Source organism: Nestor notabilis, unplaced genomic scaffold, assembly GCF_000696875.1.
Source record: "Nestor notabilis isolate BGI_N333 unplaced genomic scaffold, ASM69687v1 scaffold30203, whole genome shotgun sequence".
Taxonomy (NCBI): Eukaryota; Metazoa; Chordata; class Aves; order Psittaciformes; family Psittacidae; genus Nestor; species Nestor notabilis.
Window position 1 is genome coordinate 121,235 of NW_009923031.1, and position 19,536 is coordinate 140,770.

At 39.2% G+C, this 19,536-nt stretch overlaps 2 protein-coding genes across 2 annotated transcripts in view; one reads left to right on the top strand and one right to left on the bottom strand.

The window, feature by feature from the left end:
- Nucleotides 1–15,765, top strand: part of FRY (furry homolog (Drosophila)) — a 134,829-nt gene extending 119,064 nt beyond the window's left edge. Inside the window, exons 57-62 of the mRNA XM_010011901.1 lie at nucleotides 1,297–1,446; nucleotides 2,307–2,405; nucleotides 2,886–2,969; nucleotides 11,319–11,429; nucleotides 13,514–13,707; nucleotides 14,298–15,765. Coding sequence (XP_010010203.1) covers nucleotides 1,297–1,446; nucleotides 2,307–2,405; nucleotides 2,886–2,969; nucleotides 11,319–11,429; nucleotides 13,514–13,707; nucleotides 14,298–14,556 — 897 coding nt within the window. The 3' untranslated portion in view covers nucleotides 14,557–15,765. The remainder of the gene's footprint in view (nucleotides 1–1,296; nucleotides 1,447–2,306; nucleotides 2,406–2,885; nucleotides 2,970–11,318; nucleotides 11,430–13,513; nucleotides 13,708–14,297) is intronic.
- A 2,543-nt stretch (nucleotides 15,766–18,308) lies between these two features.
- Nucleotides 18,309–19,345, bottom strand: ZAR1L (zygote arrest 1-like; the record flags this gene model as incomplete). The annotated part of the gene is made up of 3 exons (XM_010011903.1): nucleotides 18,309–18,625; nucleotides 19,037–19,111; nucleotides 19,253–19,345. Coding segments are annotated over 3 exons (312 nt in total), but the record flags the coding sequence as incomplete, so codon positions are not given.
- Nucleotides 19,346–19,536: the final 191 nt, after the last annotated feature.

Genomic DNA, 19,536 nt, shown 5'->3' on the forward strand with positions numbered 1-19,536 from the left:
TTACCCAGAAAGCCTGAGAAATCTCTGACCATAGAGCTTTCAAGACTGCTAGACAAAGCCATGCTGACTTGATCTAGTGTTGGCAATAACGCTGCTTTGAGTTGAAGGTTGGATCAGATGTTCTCCAGATGTCCCTTTCAACCAACATCTCTTGGATTCTGTTCCATAATCTGTCTTTCTAAATTTCTTTCTGTTTTCACATTCTCAGCTAGCTCTTTTCTGTTGGTTAGGATCAAATCTAGATCTCTTTCCTTTGCCAGAAGAGTTCTCAGCAAGTTTCACTAAGACTCGGACTGTATTTTTCTTTTCAGAAGACATCATAGTAGTAAATCTCCAACTGTCACCAAGCCGTGTGATTCAGATGATTCTGCTAGTTGCTCATAAAAGTAATAATTCACCTGTTTTGTTGGCATGCTTATGGTAATGCAGGTCCAAACCTCAGAGCAACGCCCATGGTAATGTGGAATGAATCGTACAAAAATGCTGCATACTTTTACTTTTTAAAATATTCTCATGTTACTCCCACCTGCTGAGCAGTTGGCCTTAGTGAGATGTATTTTGGCAGTGAAACCTACTGCGTATTTATCAATATCATTTCAGTTCCTGCAAGACTAATACATTGGGTTTATTTATTATTCATTTTATATATTAGTCACTGAAGAGAAACTATCATCACTAGAACATTTCTTGAAAACTTGACATGGATTAGAACTCAAAACACCAAAATAAAAAATCTTCTGAAAAGAATAATTCCCGGATGCAATGTAGTATTTCTGGAGTCCTCCCAGGCAGCAGAAAAGTTTTAGTAAGAAGGTTTTTCCCACAGGGGAAAACAAAAGGGTTTTTCTGATTTTTCCATGCTGCTGTTTGGCATTAGGATGTCCATTATATTATCTGATTAGCCACTTGACATGGAATACTAACAAAACAATGCCCGGAATGGGCAGAAAAAGTCATGTGCTGGTCAACTCTGTTAACTCTGCATAGCCAAGAAAGAAAAGCTACCTGTGGATAAAAGGCTTTATAAAGATTGAATCATCTGTACAAGAAAGAATGTATTTCATCAGTAGATTATTATGAATTGTGTAGTTAGTTTTGCAGCTGCCCAGCTGTACGCTGTCTCTGGCATAATAACTATTGTTCAGTATCCTTGAGCAGACGTTCAGTTCTCTATAGGGAGATGGTCTCTTTTGCACATGTTACTGTGTGGAGAGAAAAAAAGCATGCCATTTGCTTGCAAAGGAAAGAAACTTGTGCTTGAGTGACGAATACAATAAACTGTATTTTCCTTTCCAGAATATTCAGAAAAGATTCTGCTTCTTAACCTGCGATGCAGCTAGTTACCTGGGAGACAACCTGCGAGGAATAGGCTCCAAATTTGTGAGGTCTTCTCAGATGTTAACATCATGTTCAGAATGTCCCACCCTTTTTGTAGATGCAGAAACGGTGAGTATATTTCTTTTCAAAAGGCATGTGCTTGTTGCAATGTATTATTTTACTGGCTCTCGCTTCTGGGCAACTCCTGAGCATGTATGTCAAAAAGACACTCACCTCCTATCTCTGATTTTGCATCATATTTTAACCATACTTCCATTAATTTTCTAAATTATTTTATTAGGTAGGTACTGACAGATGGGCAATATAGAATCATAGAATCATAGAACAGTTATGATGTGTTAAGCCTTTGTTCCAGAAAACAGTACAAAACAGGTGCCTTCTTGACCCAGCTGGCTCCACAAATGAAAAAAGGAGAAGCTATTTTTTACATAGTTCAGCATGAGAGATGGTAATTTGTTTAATGGTTTCATTTGAGTCAACTGTGATGTGAGCTGGATCATAAAATTAAATATATGGGAATGAATGAGATGACCCTTCCCACTGTTTTTATGCTGGCCCACTTTTATGCAACAGCATCAAGACAGTGTGGCCTCACACAAAAGTAGGAGCTTGCAAAGTGTGGTCTTTGGCCCGCTGCTGTGACTGTGGAAGAGCTGTGCCTTACAGTGTCAGAGAGCTGTGGAGATTAACTAGTTAGGCTTTGTGCAGTATTTTGTTGTCCTCTGCAAAGGTGTTAAACACATAACACAATTTCATTTCCATGTTATCATTGGTGCAACTTTTGCTATTGAGTTTTCAGTATAGTATTCTATTTATGTATAATTTCGCATAAATACAAATACTTTTCAGCATTAGTATCTGTAAATCTAAGTATTCTTTTGCAAGATCTTTACTATACTTTCTGCTCTGTTACTATTTTTATTCTTTTAAAGTGATATTTACTAGACCTTTTGATTTCATTTCTCCAGCTGCTCTCTTGTGGCCTTCTTGAAAAGCTGAAGTTCAGTGTTTTAGAACTACAGGAGTACCTGGACACATACAACAACAGGAAAGAAGCAACGCTCTCGGTATGCTGGATTATGTTTCGTGCATGTGTATACTTGTTTTGTACGTCTGTATGCTATGCCAGGAGACTGCAGATACACTCTGATCTGGTTAAACTAATATTCAATAAAAAAATATGTTTTCAATACTGGGTTCATGAAATGTTTCTTCATGAACGTATGAACCTGAACTAAAAAAAATAGCTATTGTATCCCTCAATTTTAGAAACATTGGCATCTTTAATATTCCGGGTCTCTCCTTTCTCCTGTTCAGTAATTAATTCATTTTCTTGGTTTATGCAATTCAGATACCAGCAGAAACCAGAAGCACACTTTTTAAATTACAGTCAAAACAAATTGTCACAGTCTGTGGGAATAAAAAGTACAACTGCAAATTTTTATTTGTTAACATGCTCTGCTGTGAAACTAAGATTTTGCTTACTTTTCTTCAAATCAAACCATAGGTTGTATTCATATCTTCTCTTAATTTCTCTCTCAAAACAGTGGCTTGCAAACTGCAAGGCAACATTTGCTGGGGGCTCACGAGATGGAGTGATTACCTGCCAGCCAGGGGACTCAGAAGAGAAGGTAAGGAATAAGCAGTATTATTTCTCTCCTGTAAAGTAACGTGTGCTAGATCTTGTTCTCGGGCCCACAAGAGCCTGCTGTACTACCTCCTTGTCTCTCTGCTGGGCTTGGGCATAATCCAGTTTTCACACTTAAGGCTCAAAGATACTGTTCCCTCAGCCCTGGCCACAGGAAATGAGAAGTGTTCAGAGGCAATACTGCTGCCTTCCTAGTGTAGACAAGGTAGCAGAGCTACTCCCCCTTTTAGAAAGATGTTACAGCAGCAGTTGCCCACACCACAGAGTCTCTGAAAATCACCTCTGGAGTACTGCATTTCCACATTATACCCATTTTATCTACAGCTGTTACAGACTCAGTCTGCCCAACAGCAGGATTTGCCTGGTTGAAGTACACTTAGATTAGTAGTTATGAAATAATAACTGTAAAATGGCCAGTGAAATAATTTATGGTGTAGATAAGTATTTATAGCTAAGGCAAAATACCACTTTTGAAAGAGTGCCTATATATATATACATAAGTATATATATTCAAAGCAGCTCTGTGGAGGACTTGGGGGTGGTGGTTGATGAGAAGCTTAACATGAGCAGGCAGTGTGAGCTTGCAGCCCAGAAAGCCAACCGTATCCTGGGCTGTATCAAAAAAAGCATGACCAGCAGGTCAACGGAGCCTCTACTCTGCTCTTGTGAGACCTCACCTGGAGTATTGTGTACAGTTCTGGTGTTCTCAACATAAAAAGGACATGGAGCTGCTGGAGCAAGTGCAGAAGGGGCCATAAGGATGATCAGGGGGCTGGAGCAGCTCCCATATGAAGACAGGCTGAGAAAGTTGGGGCTGTTCAGCCTGGAAAAGAGAAGACTGCGTGGAGACCTCATAGCAGCCTTCCAGTATCTGAAGGGGGCCTACAAGGATGCTGGAGAGGGACTCTTCATTAGGGGCTGTCGTGGTAGGACAAGGGGTAATGGGTTTAAACTTAAACAGAGGAAGTTTAGATTAGGTATAAGGAAGAAGTTCTTTACAGTGAGGGTGGTGAGGCACTGGAATGGGTTGCCCAAGGAAGTTGTGAATGCTCCAACCCTGGCAGTGTTCAAGGCCAGGTTGGACAGAGCCTTGAGCGACATAGTTTAGTGTGTGGTGTCCCTGCTCATGGCAGGGGGTTGGAACTAGATGATCTTAAGGTCCTTTCCAACCCTAACTATTCTATGATTCTATGATTCTATGATATTCAATGTGTTGATTCTAGTTAACAGATCAATCTTTTCAGAAGTCAGCACCATCAGAAGGCATTTCAGTTACTTAATATATTAAGTATAAGAAACTGTTGGTATCTGAGTGGCATAGAATGAATTGAGAAATGTTATTCTGGGGGGGTGAGGGTTTCTGTTGTAGATAAAAGAATGGAGGGATGGGGAAGAGAGAGAGCTGGAAAGAATTAGCCAAAATCAGGAAGCAGCAATAGCATGTAGAAAAAAGTGACATCTCCTCTTTCCGTGTGTTTTAACTTATGAAAGATAATGGTGACATTTTCAGAACACACAGCTGACTGTTGTAACTGTGTTTTTCAAATACTTTGTTTTATTCTTATGTTGGTTTCAGTTTGTCTTCTCCTCCAGTTCACTTCTTTGTTTTCTTCTGGTTTTATCTTAACCTCTCTTTCCCACTTCTATGTATTTGTCTTCCTATCTTTGAATTTCCCTGATTTTTATTTTCTGTGCCATTTCCCAAGAATCCCAAGCCCTTGCCACCCCTGCATTTTGGCTTCCTTGACCTTATTAGCAAATCTAATTTGCTAATAAGTCCTGTGGCTGCAATCACAGGCAGTGAGAAAACTGTTCGATCTTCCCCCGCCTGTCATTGGCACCAGCAAAAGTGACAGGCACCTTCCAATGCGTTTAAATAAGATACTGTCTCTTCTGTAATAGCAATTGTGTACAGGGAAGTTAGAAGTGAGCTATTCTCGAACCTGAAAAAAAGAGATCTGGAATACATGCTACTACCTCTCTTGCAAGTACATCAGGAGAGGAAGTATGCATAGGGAGGTGTAACTATTGGAATGTGCATGTTGATCATCTACATTTTCTTTTTTGAAAGAGGAGAAAGAATGCTGAAGAAACAGAAATAAACTGTGCACTGAGCTCAGATAGCTGGCCTATATGCATCTAAAAGTTAGTAAATGTCATGTTCCACTTGTGTGGGGCTTTTGCAGCTAAGTGTTCTCTGTTTCAGAATTAATTGTGTGTTTTGTGAAGCCAGGGTTAGTATTTTTACTGCTTATCAAACAGACTGAAAAGATAAGTTTCTCACTCCTTCAGGAGTCCCTGGTTTCTCCCCATCATTGTTCCTTCAGCCCAAAATGCATTATTCCTTGGAAGTTGACAGGACCCTTCTCATTCATCTCTCAGTTGAAGCAGCACTTCCCAGCAAACAATCTGTTTATTCAACAAAAGCATAATGGGAGGAAGAGTCCAGGGAAACTGATGAGTGTGATTAGGAAGGGACAAGGAAAACTTACTCCTAGACTGTCAGGTATTTATTTTCTTCTCTTTCCTATCCTCTTCTCCCTCAACCTGAAAGCTAAAGAATCTAATAATTATAGGGAAAAACATTTGTCTTACAGTGGTAGTCGCAAGGGAACCTGCCTAAACTCATTGACGATTAGACTAGGGCCTAAAATCCTGCTGAAGACTTCTGGCCTAAAAAAAATTGCTTAGCTAAGCATAAAACCTGACTGCTTCTGGAAGAGGTTCGGGAATCATAGTAAGGAGCAAAAAGCAATACCTTGCTCTGCAGAAGGCAGAAATCTTAGATTCTCAGCACTCCCCACTTGGTAAAAAGGTTGAGGTGAAAATAGTCCCCTCTACAGACAAGACATAAGACCAAATTCAGCATTAGCACAAGCAGTTGCGTCACAAGTGCCTGCTGATGCTGGTAAGTAACTTGGCACCAGTTTCTCTAATCAGATCTTATTTCAAAATAATTGCACATGATTTGTGGACTATTTTTACTGTTACTAAAAATGGGCAAAGGCAGAAATTGCTTATTCTGACATTGAAGAAGCTTGAAATAGAAGTTGTCTAGGTCAGCTGCTAGAGCTAGCAACTTTTCTGGTACTGGCTGAAAGCTTCATGTCCCAGGATGTCTTCCCCTCTCTCTTCCCTCCTCCTCCTCCCCTTCTTGCAACAAATTACATGATTTGGATGTGTCTCTGATTTGATGCTACATTGAGCAACAGTCTCTCAAGGACATAGGAGTCAATTTATAGACAAAAGATTAACTGGACATATTGTGACAGGCATTGTGCTGTCTGTCCAGGTGTAACAGTCTCAGATGAGAACAGCTATCGGTACACTCTTCAATCTTACTAAAAAAGCTTTTTTTAATCTAGTCAAGGATTGGTTTTGTTTGGATGTGGGTTTTTTTTCCTCTGGAAAAGAGACACATAGAAGGTCCTTTCTTTCTTGTCAATTAGCACTGCTAATTCAAATAAGTATTTGTCTCCCAATGAGACATCCAGTTTACTCTGTAAGTCCAAAGTCACTATACACCTTCCTTAAACCTTGCTCGTCCCAAAGCCCACCGCAAGCTAATGGGTGTGGGCTTTGCAAACTCAGACTGTTACTGGATATTTAAAACTTGCTGCACGCCATAAAAACTTGCCCCCAAAAATCAGAATGTAGCTGTTGCTATGATTTTCCCTGTGGCTAAACATTCAATTACTCTAGACTACCAATAAGACTGGAGGTATACTTCTTGGGACTATAGTCATCTGAAGTTCAGTTGAGTTACTGTAAAGCTCAAGACACAGTAACTCATTGTTAAATTAGACATTCTTAATAACCACTGCTGCTTGACAGATCCATGGATTGACGATAAGGTAAAATTGGCTCAGGTAGGCAGCTTTCCTAGAGGAGGAACACAGCTGTGTTATAGGTTTCCCCAGACAGAATAATTTTTACTATCCTTCAAGTCCAATGGATATTCAGCACAGCATACGCTGAATCTCTCTTATTCTCTCTGATATATATAAACATTTTTATACTTACCCACTTCCTAGACTGTAGGAAAAGCTTTTGTCTGCTGGCATGTCAAACCAAATAGAATGCCTTAATAAAATGCATGTTAAATTAATAGCCCCTTGAATGCAGCAATTACTTTGTTATGGTGGGACTCTCCCATGCCAATAAATGTCTGAAGACTGTGTAGCCATCAAAGTGTTAATGTCTTAAGAAATAATTGTGTAACTCTCATCTCTTTTTCCATATGTAAAAATGATTTCTTGAAAAAAGTAAGAAGGCCCATGATCTAAAGATTAGTGCTTTGCTGTCTTCCTTGTCTGCTCGTAGTACAGAACAGTAATTCTCTGTCTCAATAAAAACCTAAGTTAGAGTGTTGCTGCATCCTCCTTAGGTGCAGCATTTACTAGCTGCATAAAGGACCATCCAAGTGATCCATTTGGTATTTTCAGCTGCCAAAACCACTAATTGTGTAGTGTCTATCAGATAATCTAAACCAGTACTTCCCTTACTATATGAATTAAACTAGAAATTGAGAACAAGAGTGAAGGCTAGGATAGTTCTACCCGAGCCCTTGCTGCTTGGGACTAAAAGAATTGTCACTTAGTCCAATAATTAGTGTCTTTTCAACTTCCAAGGAATATTTAATTTTATGCTGAAAGAGAGAGGAAGGTAAGTTACAATCATGAAATTGTAGAGCAATATGGAGTTGAGCATCAGTATAGTTTAGGGAGATTTTGTATCCAGTACATTTTCTTTCTGTGAAGAAGGCTTTTTCATGTAATGTGAAACCCCTTGCCCACCCCTTTTTTTGGCTTGCCATGGTTTTGGAAGCAGTACAGAGAAGACAGTGTTTTCTGGGAAAAAAAGACCATGGAATTCACTTATTTGCTGCTTCTCCCCTCCCTTCCCCCTCCAGCTCCCCCTTGCCTTCTTGAACGTAAATTCCATGGCAAATTAGAAATTATATGTGGATTGCAATCTTTTTGAAAGTCCAGATGGAACTTGGTGGCATGCTAAACTTCAGAAGAGCTGAAGACAAACAAGATTTGGAAAACACAAGCCAGCACACCTGTGAATTTATTAGAGCAGAGTGATCTGTCTGCTCTTGTCCTCTTATCTTGAATTTAGCTTTACAAAGCTTAATTTATGTGAATTGCATGGAAGCCAAGATAGAAAGGGGCTTTTTCAAGAGTACTAAATAGAAGAATAAAACTATTCAAGCAACTTAAAAGGCATGAAATTAAACATCACAAGAGCTCCAAGCTTAGTTTGTCATGGTTTTACAGAAGAGTAGGGCAGGATTTGGGACAATACTTTCCATACATTTTTTAATAGTAAGGCCCATGGAAAGAAACCAGACTGAAATACTTTGTCAGGCTATACAAAGTCAGCATTATTTCACATTTATGTGTTTGTTGCCTTTGTACTGATGGTAAGATAAATAATTTTAAGAATTCCAAATGTTTTGTAACACTGTGTGTGTATGCACTGACATCAGGTTGTAACTGGGCTGATGTCACTGTGTTTGTTAGTTACAGCATTTTCTGAGTGGGATAAATCAGAACTAATAAATCTGAAGATCTAACTGAGGATATTTAGACTGGAATTTACCACTCGAATTAAAGCTTGATTTTATTAAGAATGCTGTGCATGTTGTATGTGATATTTCCAACCAGTTACCAGGTTGAGGCAAGCATTGCTAATACTGCTGACAAGTTATGCTATTAAAGACGGGCTGTGCTTCCTATTGCATGCATTTCACTGACACTATACTTTCTTTCCTTTCCTTTTCTCCTGTGCCATGCTTGCTGTGTAGCAAATGGAATCTCTTGCAGTAAGTTGAAGTTCTTTCATATTCTTTGTCCATCTGCAGATGGACTAATTCACCCCAGTTTTACTGTTTTACTTCTAAGCATGTTTTCCTTTTTCATTATAATTTTCCTGTAGAATATGTGGTTCTACATGCAGTGACTAAAATAATTTACTAATGTGTGTTTTGTGAAATCTAAAAAAACTGTGCCAAAATTCTGACACCTTCATATGTTTTAAGTGGTCATTTACATAATTTTTTTAAATCAAGCATTTGAATGGGTATCATGTGCTGGAGTGGAAGATAACTTTTTGTTATTTTAAAATTCGTAATTTTCAATTTGGCCAAATGAAAATCTACAATTTAAAGTTGACAGTTATGGTTTAAATTGGTTTTGTTTATATGTTGATGCATATTTTCACCACTATTGGTTTCAAATACTTACTCAGGAAGAACAAAGGTGGAGTTGCTTGATATAGAAACTAAATACTGACTCAAACTTGAGTCTTCAATTTGACCTTAGTTTGTTTTCATTCAGGTTAGCAACTAGAAGTGTGAAACTGAATTATTATTCTGTAAGGACTGAAAAAAAATCATGTGTTACATGCCAAGCTATCGTAAGATATTTATTTTTTTATGTTGTGCTGTGTGCTGGTTTTCAATTAATTTTTAACTCCCTGACAGCTTCAAGTACATGTGTATGTAACTGCTAAGTAGTGTTGCTGGTCCTCCAAATTTTGAATAGGATAAATTGGATCCCTGTTGGAGAACCTGAGGCTGTGTCCCAGCTAAAAAAGGACCAGGCAGCAAGTGTGTGTCAGCCACACAAATGGGAGCATGGCAGTGCTCCATGGCCTCAGTTACAGAGGATGGCCACTGGGCAGGTTTATTTAACAGACAGCATCCTTCATGCCTTACCTCTTCATTCTGTCAGCCACCTATAGGTTTGTCCCTGCCCATGAGTCAGTTCTGTCCTAGCAGGTTGTGCAGCCATTCCCTCCCTTTTTTCCACCAATAACAAACATTAAACATACCAACTCAGAAACCAGGAACAGTTTATCACTGCAGCACAGAGCTCAGACCAGGCAAATCTGCAGTGCTGAGCTATGCTGCTGTGGCAGAACAAGGCTGAGGTGCGAGCAGCCCTGTCTGCCAGGCCTTCAACAGGACAAACCCTGCCAGACTGACATCCCATGGCTTGGCACTCTCCTCTTGCTCCCATTCTCCTCCATAAATCTCCTTCAGAGAGAAACTACCTCTGCTTGATTTTGGCAGTGCCCTTGGATGACTCCTCATAGATGGGTGATTGGTGTCCACTGCTCCATGACAAACAAAGCTGAAATTTGCCAAAAACATCTCCTTGACCTCAGCCCTTCAGCCTTGTCTGGCTGGTACAGAAATTTTGGAAGTGGAAATGCATAAGGATACAGTTCAAATTTTGGCTTATTAATAAAAACCTTGACACTTAAATATTGAACCATATGTAAAGAAGCACTTCATTCAAATTAACATTTATAATGTTTTTAAAGTACTTTCAAAGTATTTGTGCTGGCATTTGCACTTTTGCACAGTTCAGCAAGTAGCTGAAGTACATGCTGGTAGCTAAGCATGTATGAAGTGCTTTAAGGAAGCAAAGACATTAATCGCTGCTGCTTCTTTTCTGTCATGTTTGGCATGCAGCTGTACTTGCAGAAGTTTCATTTGCCAAAGATCAAATACGCCTCCCTTCCCCATCGTGATCCAGCTGTGGAACTACGAGATTCTCCCTCCTGACAGGCACACAGATACCAGGGTCATAAACATATTAACTTGACAGACATGCCCACCACATGTTACTTCAATGTGTCCAACACCTTTTGTGTGGCACTGCGCGTTTCACTGGAAGAAACAATTCATAGAACAGTATCTACTTAATCTGGGAGAATACACTGTAAAAGCCAGAGGTCCTCTTACACATTCAACTCCATCCATCAGTTGTATGGTTTCTTTAAGATGGTGGAAAATCCCTGAGCTGAGGTTTAAGTTGCAGAGCTGGCACTTCCTACTTGCCGCTCCTGGCTGGATTTATTGCCTCTCTCCCTCTTCCCTTAGAGAAGCAGGCAGGAGCTTTGACTCTCTTAGACAACTACTTCATTGCTTCTCTCTTGGATTTCTATCCTCTTGGAAATGGTCATTAGCCATTTCTGAAGTTTTAAAGAGTTTTATGTTTCATGCAGCAAAGTAATTTCCCCCATGTTCTGCCTCTGCTTTCCAGCTGCAAATTGGAGACAACAAAGCTAACCTATATAAACTGCTTTGAGATTGATGCTGACGCATGCCACATGAGAGCTAGCCATCACGAGTTTGATTTTCAATGTCATATATGACTTACCTGCAGAAGAATGTTTTCTGAAACAGTATATGATCAGACTCCAGTAAAATAATGTTTTCTGAGAACTGAACTATCTCTATGTGTTTTATTAGTTACTGAAAATTAGCCTAACTTGCTGATCTTCCTAATTATTTCTTCTACAAATCTTTCCTTAGCAATTGGAATTGTGTCAGAGATTATATAAACTGCACTTCCAGCTGCTGTTGCTTTTTCAGTCCTACTGTAAACTCATCGGACAAGTGCATGAAGTCAGTTCCATGCCAGAGGTACGTAACAAACTAAAAAGTCTTACAATGAAAATACCACTTTATTTTCATGTTCTTATTTTTCTTTCTATGGGCTTACACCAAAGATTAAACTATTTCACCCTGAATATGAGTTTGCAGACAAAACCCTTCAATACATGAGCATCTGCATTAAAATATAGTCAAGAGACTGTATTTTTTGTAATTGTACTTTCAGAGACTGTGATCTTTTATACATTCAGTCTTCAAAAGTCATTTCAGTCAGTGGTAACAAACTAGTATGATACATGAAATCTTAACTTCACTCCCACTTTACATGTAGTGAGCACTTACACTATGTGAACATCTTCAAGTGGTTTATTTTTATTTTAAATGAGGCCTTAATTTTTAGAGAAAATGAACCTTCTTTACACATATAGAAAATACCCTTTTCCTAAGTCATGACTGATTTTCTCTGAACTTTGTGGGAACACTTAGACTAGGAGCACTTGTTAGCATGGAAATAACAAAATGATTGGGTAAATTAGTCTTAGTGTGGATGCAAAATTAAGGTTTTTGCTGGAATAATGTGTTGTAATTTCCAGCCATATAAACTGTCTCTGTTGCATGTGCATTATACTAGAAACATCAGCAGCAGTTTTTGACAAACAGCTATTAAATGGTTTTGCATCCTCTCATACCTGAGCAAACAAAGGTGTGTAGTGTAGAACTACTTTATGTTTTGACTGCAAGCGTACTGCTTGTTCTTATTCTTTAGATAAATACATCAAAATCATTTTAATGTTTCCATTAAACATTGAATATTAAGTCTATTTAAAAAATATAATTAACTAAATACCTCAATGTCATCTTTCTAATGCTGTGATTTTTACAGCCTTTCCTCTTTACATATTTTTGACACTGCACACTATCGCTTTTGACCCAAATAGCTGTTTGTTTTTAGATAAATCTATGTATCTTTCTTTAAAATAAACACTTGACACGAACCATACTGTTAGTCAAGTTTATTTTCAGCAATTGCATAAAATATGTAATACTTTGAAATATATTTGAGGTGATTAAGTTGAATGAGCATCATCTAAGGAAAGATTTAACTTGCCATTCCGTATGTATGTTTGTCCTGGTAAAGTGTATATATTTTAAACTATTAAGAAGTTATTGTACTTTGCTTGTAGCCGAAAACAAATTTGTGGCTATAAATGTATTTTTACAGATTCAAGTAGCTTAGAGAGTCTCTCTAAATGGAAATGGTTTGTTTTATCAGATATGCTGTAGCATTACAAAAAGTTTGAATATTTATTGTATCTTAAGGCACCTTTCTGAAGGCTGGCTCATTGTGACTGGGCTATTCACTTTTAACAGAAGACAGGACAGGAGGCATCTTAAAGTAGTCTTAAATTTTAGAAATATTTTGTGTTCTTTATAAGAGAATTGATTTCAGTAATTGTATTTCACAGTTATGATTTTTATAAATAATGCAGCCTATGAAACAGCAGAACAATAATATGAGAAATAGCTGTTTTACCATGAAATTCACATATTTTGCTGGAGCCATAAGCTATTGATGAAAGAAAGTTTTATCTTAGTTTATGTGACAGTGGTTATTTTTAGCATGTATGAGCATGAAAACTTTATAAAATTAACTGTTAACTTACTTATGAGTCTTGTGCCATGTGAACTTTTAAGTCTGACAGAGGGTTATATAATTCCTGTCCATCTGTTAATCGTGTCAGATGCTGCATGTGTTTTGTAAATAAATAACAACATCATTGCTAGGAGAAGTCTGTGTTCTTAAACTATCTATTATGGTATGAAAAAAAGTAGCAGGGGTAAAAAATAAAAGATTATTTAGATGTACTTTTGCATTTTAGCAAGGCAAAAACCAGCAGAGGTTTAAAGGAAGCACAAAGCTTAAAAATCTGTAGTTTGCATCTTCCCTATATTGTATAGAGCTCAGAAGCCAAGAAATGCCCTTGTGTTAAAACAGGATTTTTTCCATAATGTGTACATCCAATATAGTAGTAAGAATAGGCTTGAAATACCTACTCCCTTTGGTGCCTGAGGAGAATGAAAATACTCATCTCTCACCTTTCTCCTTGGAACAGCTGTTAAATATGTCAAGAGAACTGAGTGAGTTGAAGAAAAACCTTAAGGATGCTACTGCTGCAATTGCAGCTGAGCCTCTGACAATGGAATCTGAGCCCACGTTCAATTCTACAGAAGCAGCTATTCAGTCCATGCTGGAGTGCTTGAAAAACAATGAACTTGTTAAAGCCGTCCGACAAATAAGAGAATGCAGGCAAGTTTTGCTACATGGCTTATATTAGGCTTTCATGTTATCAGAAACGTATGCATTTATTACCTTCCTAACTTTATACTAAATGTAATGTGCTGAGTCAGCATAATTAATTGACTTAAGTTTCAACAAGGTACGTGGGGGCATTGACAGTACTAACTTTTGCAGTGGTGTGCCACAAGTAGCGGTATCAAATCAGTAATACAAACATGTATGCTTGCAACACTTAAGATGTTTAATTACACTGAATAGATCGAAAGTAGTTCTGTGAAGCTCTTAAGAATCTTTTTACAGAGCTAATTCCTTATAGGCGAATGTCATTGGCATCGGGTAACATTCAGCCCAGTTCCACTTACTTGAATGACTTTCCTTAAGCTTTCTGGGTTTTAGATAATAGGAATCGTGCTTTTATGTGATTTCAGTGCTTGATAACAGACAGAGTATCAAATGAGTAGCATAAACCAGTAAGCTGCTTTTGGCTTATAAGCATGTGAGTCAGTTCTCCTTTTAGAGATCTCTATCACCTGGTTTCCATCTGTGCTGTGCTAACAAACCCATAATGACACACACATTCTCCTCCTGTTTGATTGCAGGATTTTGTGGCCCAATGATATCTTTGGAAGTAGCTCTGACGATGAAGTCCAGACACTACTGAACATTTACTTCAGACACCAAACCTTGGGTCAGACAGGCACCTATGCACTGGTGGGCTCCAACCAGAGCCTGACTGAAATCTGTACCAAATTAATGGAACTAAACATAGAGATCCGCGACATGATCCGCAGAGCTCAGAGTTACCGAGTCATCAATACTTTTCTTCCAGACTCCAGTGTTTCCGGCACAAGTCTCTGACAGGACTCTTGTGTCCTCTTTCAAGCTGGGAGTGCTGCCCTGTTGGAGTGAGGTGGCTCGATGTCTTCTCAGACTTACAAAGGTTTGGTCAAACTGTACTCACTCTTGTTACATTTAGGATTTCTTCTAAAAAGACATGGGCTGAACTTCAAATGTGTAGCAATACTGTAAGGACAAAGGTAGCATGGAGCATCTGGGACAACATCCTTTGTTCTGTGTTGCACAAAAATCAGTTAGCATTTCACTGAGCAACTGCAACTCACTACTGAAGAAGTGACTTCCATTGCATACCAAAGCCTACTACACTGAACAATACTTCCTTTATAGCAAATTAATTTTAGGTTGGCAAAAGTGCAATGTTTCCTTCACTAAATAATATTTTTTGTTAAAAAAAGAAAAAAAAAAACCTTGTACATTTTTTTCCTTTTTTCTTTTATTTGGTTGAGTGAAAGATGGGCAGAATGAAGCTGGCCACAGAATCTTACACACTTGTTGGTCAAAAGCTGAGAGCCTGTGTATATGAAACAAATTGTAAATGGACTACAGTTTAATGTACACTGTAATTTGAATATGATTACTGTATCTTAAAACAACAAGCTGCTATGAAGTACATTTCCTAATGTTACTAGGCTACTGTCTCTGAAGGTACTGGATCATATTGTGGAGGTCTGTTCTTAGGCCCCCTGAGCAACACGAATGGTCTTGGTAGATTTTCTTTTTTTGTTGTTTTTTTTAAAGGACCTTGGCTGCTTTTTACTAGAGGGTTGCTTTTATGAATATATTTATACTATTAAAGGATGGTTGATCTAATTTAACTTGCCATTTTGTAGGAGAAAGTCCCATCACAGAGTCAAATCTTTTGAACTGTTATGCATGCATATTTTTATTTAATATAAATTTTGAGTATAAAAAGTAAAAATGTTAACGTGAAATGCAAGTTCTCATGTTAAGTTTCTTTAAAGAGATGTCTTATTTGTAATGTATATATAAAAGTCATACCTGTATGGTTTTTTTCTTACATTTAACTGCTGTCCAGTGTTAAATGTATGCATGTAAATCTGTTGCACATCTGAGACACTTTTATTCTGACAACTATGTAACTTATTCACTCTGTAAATACACTTACCGTTTTTGTGAAGTAACTTTGGTTGATATTTGGATCAGTACATCCATTTAACTAAAATATAAAAGTCATATATAATCACAACAGAGTGTGTGCTTGTTGGGAAGACTGTGTTCTTGTCTGAATCTATACTGTTGCAGATGGTATCCATGATCAGCAGCCGCAAGACACCTTTTCCGTCACTTACAGTGAAACTATTCATTACACTGAAATATACCAGTGAGAAATGAGGGGTTTATTGTCAGTCTGTAGTTGCAACTCAATCAGGAAGATGACACTGACTAAAGCAGTTTCATAACAAAAAAAAAAACAAAAAAACAAAAAAAAACCCCAACAAAATAGAGCTGAAGGTTTGTTTCTGTTAAAAACATCAGTAATGGTCCTGTTCGTTTTGGGGTTTGGTGGGTATTTTTCTTATGCTAAAGGCAAAAGAAAAGTTGTCTAGCCTGATATATCAGCCTCAGCTCCAAGAATACAGTAAAGCCATCTCTCCTTCACCCCTTTTTCATTTTCAAAACACTTCCACCATCTTATGCGAATCTTGAAAAGGACTTGTATTGATACAAGTGGGTGCAATCACCTTCTTTTATAGGTTTCCTGATTTTGCAGTCCACAGAGCTCTGCAGCACAATTGTAGTTGCAGGACAAAAATAAATACAAGGCAAATCACACAGTTATTTTTCTGAGTAGTATAATCTGCAATGGTTAAAGTCATCTTCAAATTTCAGTGTGTATTTCACTTCTGAAAGCTCTTCAGATCTCTAATTGGGGTGGTCTGCAAAAATCTGTAGTGGTTGGTGAGAGCTGAGACCTGCTCTACCACTTGGCAAAATTCTGTATATTTTACAGATCATAGTCACAGGAAAGTTCAGTTGGGAAGGGACCTGAGGAGGTCACATAGTCCAGTCTCCACTTTGAAGCAGGGTCAACCACAAGATCAGACCAGGTTACTCAGGCCTTTTTCCAGTTGGGTCTTGAAAAAGTTCAAGGATGGAGAATGCACAGCATCCCTGCGTAACCTGTTCTACTTGAGCATTCTCATGGTGGAAAAGCTTTTCCTTTATTCAGTCTAAATCCATCTAGTTTTATCTGTGTTCTCTCAGGCAGCTACCATGAGCCACATCTTTCCTGAATAACCATAACCTGGCAGGCTACTGTGAGGTCCCTCTTCACTGCTTCAGATTGGTATGCCCAGTTCCTTCAAGATCTCCCCACAGCACAAGTGCTCCAGCACTGTGACCAGCTTTGGTGGCCTCCACTGAACTCCTTACAGTTGATCAACATCCATCTCACACAGAGAGACCAAAACTGGGTACATCAATCTATCTAGATGTGGTCTAGTAAGTGCTGAGTAAAGGGGGACAACTGCTTCTGCTGCCCCACTGGCTCTACTTCCTTTCATACAGCCAAGGACATTGCTGCTGCCCTTTTCCTGCCACAGCCCACTGCTGGCTGCACACCCAGCTTACTCACAACCTAATGCCAGGGGCAATTTCCAGTGAGCTGTTCCCCTGCCTGTGTCACTGCAAAGGGTTCTCCCCAAGCAGGGGTAGAATTTTCCTCTTGTCCCTACTGAACATGACAAGGCTCCCGTTGGCCCATCCCTCCAGGCTGCCGAGACCTCTCCAAAGGGCAGTACCGCCCTCAGATGTATCAGCTGGTCCCCCCAGTTTGGTGTCACCTACAAACTTGACAAGTATACACTCATGCCTCTCCCATATCACTGGTAAAGATGTGGAACAGGACAGCCTACCTGCTGCACATCCCTCATTATCATTCTGGAGGTAGAGTACGATCCATTAAGCAACTTGATTTAGTTTTTCCTGCACTGAGTAGGAAGGCCTCCAGCAGTTCCTTTCACCCTAAAGCAGTCTATGGTTCCTCACAGATACAACAAAAGCTGCCAGGTAGCCATCTAGCTTTCTGAGCATCATTCCTAAGCTTCAGTCAGAGCAGAAATCACTATATTCCCAACAAAGCCTCACAAAAGCCCTGGGACAATATGAACTGCAGTAATACCCCACTGTGCTTCTACAACACTGAGACTTTCATTAGGATTCCCCCAACCACATTTTGTCTCCATGAAAGCACATTTGTTTACTCCCTCCAGTTATATTCAAGCCACTATGCTGGAGGTACATTATATGACTAGAAAATTTATGAGGAACAAACCAGCACTGAACTGGGGGCACCAGGACTTGTTCTACCTTTTAGGACACATTAAGCTAGAGAATTTGTTACACTCAATCACAGATAGCCCAGCTCAAAAAGCTTCCCCTCCTCACTTGGAGGACATGTGGAACATACACTCTTCCCTTGCATGTTACAGGCATAATCTTCTGGCATATAGTTTTTGATCAAGCTGCTTTTTTTAATATACATTTGACAGAGGCAGTGGGAAGAGGCACAGATTCATTTACTCCAGACATTATGCTCCAGAACATTTGCATCATCCTCGCAGTTCAGTTTGAGTGACTGAAGGAAAAAAGTCATTGTCACAGTTTTAATCTTAGCACTTCCTAAAGGCAGACTAAGAACAAAACCTGTTTTCTTTAGGAAATCAAATAGGTTCTGTTTCCTTCCAGGTATACTTTCCTGTTTCATCCCAGCAAGATGAAACAAAGGGATAGCACACTTCTACTGAAGTTTATTCACAGCATATATACAATTAAGTTATGTATTTTATAAATAGTACAAAAGTCTTTATCCATTATCCAATGCCAGGTCAAAAACCTAAAGTCAAAACACTGTAAGAGGCTGACAAAGAGCAAAGCACAAAACAGAAGAAGGAGGGCAGACAGATCAGACAATGTATTTGAAGCTGTAAGTGCTATCACAGGACAGCCTCTTGTCTTTGCAGCGGCCACAAAGTTCTTGGCGATGAGGTCTCCTGAGATCAATATGTCTTTTCTTCTGAGGGCAGGAACAACGTGTCTTTGAACAGGTCTTAGGAAACAAGACATTGTATTGGTAGTAGATCAAAGGTGCTCACTTGGTGTTAGAGCGATATTTTGTTTTCCTTAATCATAGTAACACATTTCAGTTGATACACTTAAAATTGAGCTCATAGTAAAAACCCTATGCAGTTAAGCTGTAAAAGCCTTCTTACCTAGAAGCACACAACCCTACCCTTCACGTAGCTAAGCATAGTACTGTATGAACAGAAAGCCATTCATGTAAGCCATCTGCAGGAGAGGGACTCCTATGCCCTTACACCTTTCCCAAATAACTTCTCCTAGTACTTTGATGAAAGCAAGTTCTCTTCCAGAGAAACCTAGAGTCTAATTCAGCAACTGTAAATTATTAGAGTTCATGACATACTGCCAGTTTTACCAGGATACTGACACTGCAACTCACCTGGCACTGGATTGCTTCCACTCGATAGGGATTGAAGGCCTTTTGGCACTTGCGACATAGCTGCTTGAAGTACACCTGAAAAAAAGCATGTCCTCGGTTGCTACAGAGACTTACTCAGGGTGCTCAGTACCTAAATTTGTGCCAAACCATCCAATTTGTCACAGATTTGGTGCCACTGCTACAAGATTCAGGGGCAAGGAATGACTCGTTAGCTACCTTGTTGCTTCCAGAAATGCACCACACGTAAGCACTCTCCCATCTGGTCTTGCATTCTTTGCAGTGGAAATAGCCATACTTCTGCTCCAAAAACTGCAGAGGGAAAGTTCATGAGTGGCCTCCAGCGCCACAAGAACATCCATCCCACTCCTCGCTACACCTCCTCTTTCCACAGGCAGGAGGCTCCCTGGTGCCTGCTAGGGAGGACCAGCCCTGCCGGGGATGCGCGACCTGAGCGGGAAGCCCGGCTGGCGGCCGCTGTGCCCTTTCCTAGGGGCAGGTTT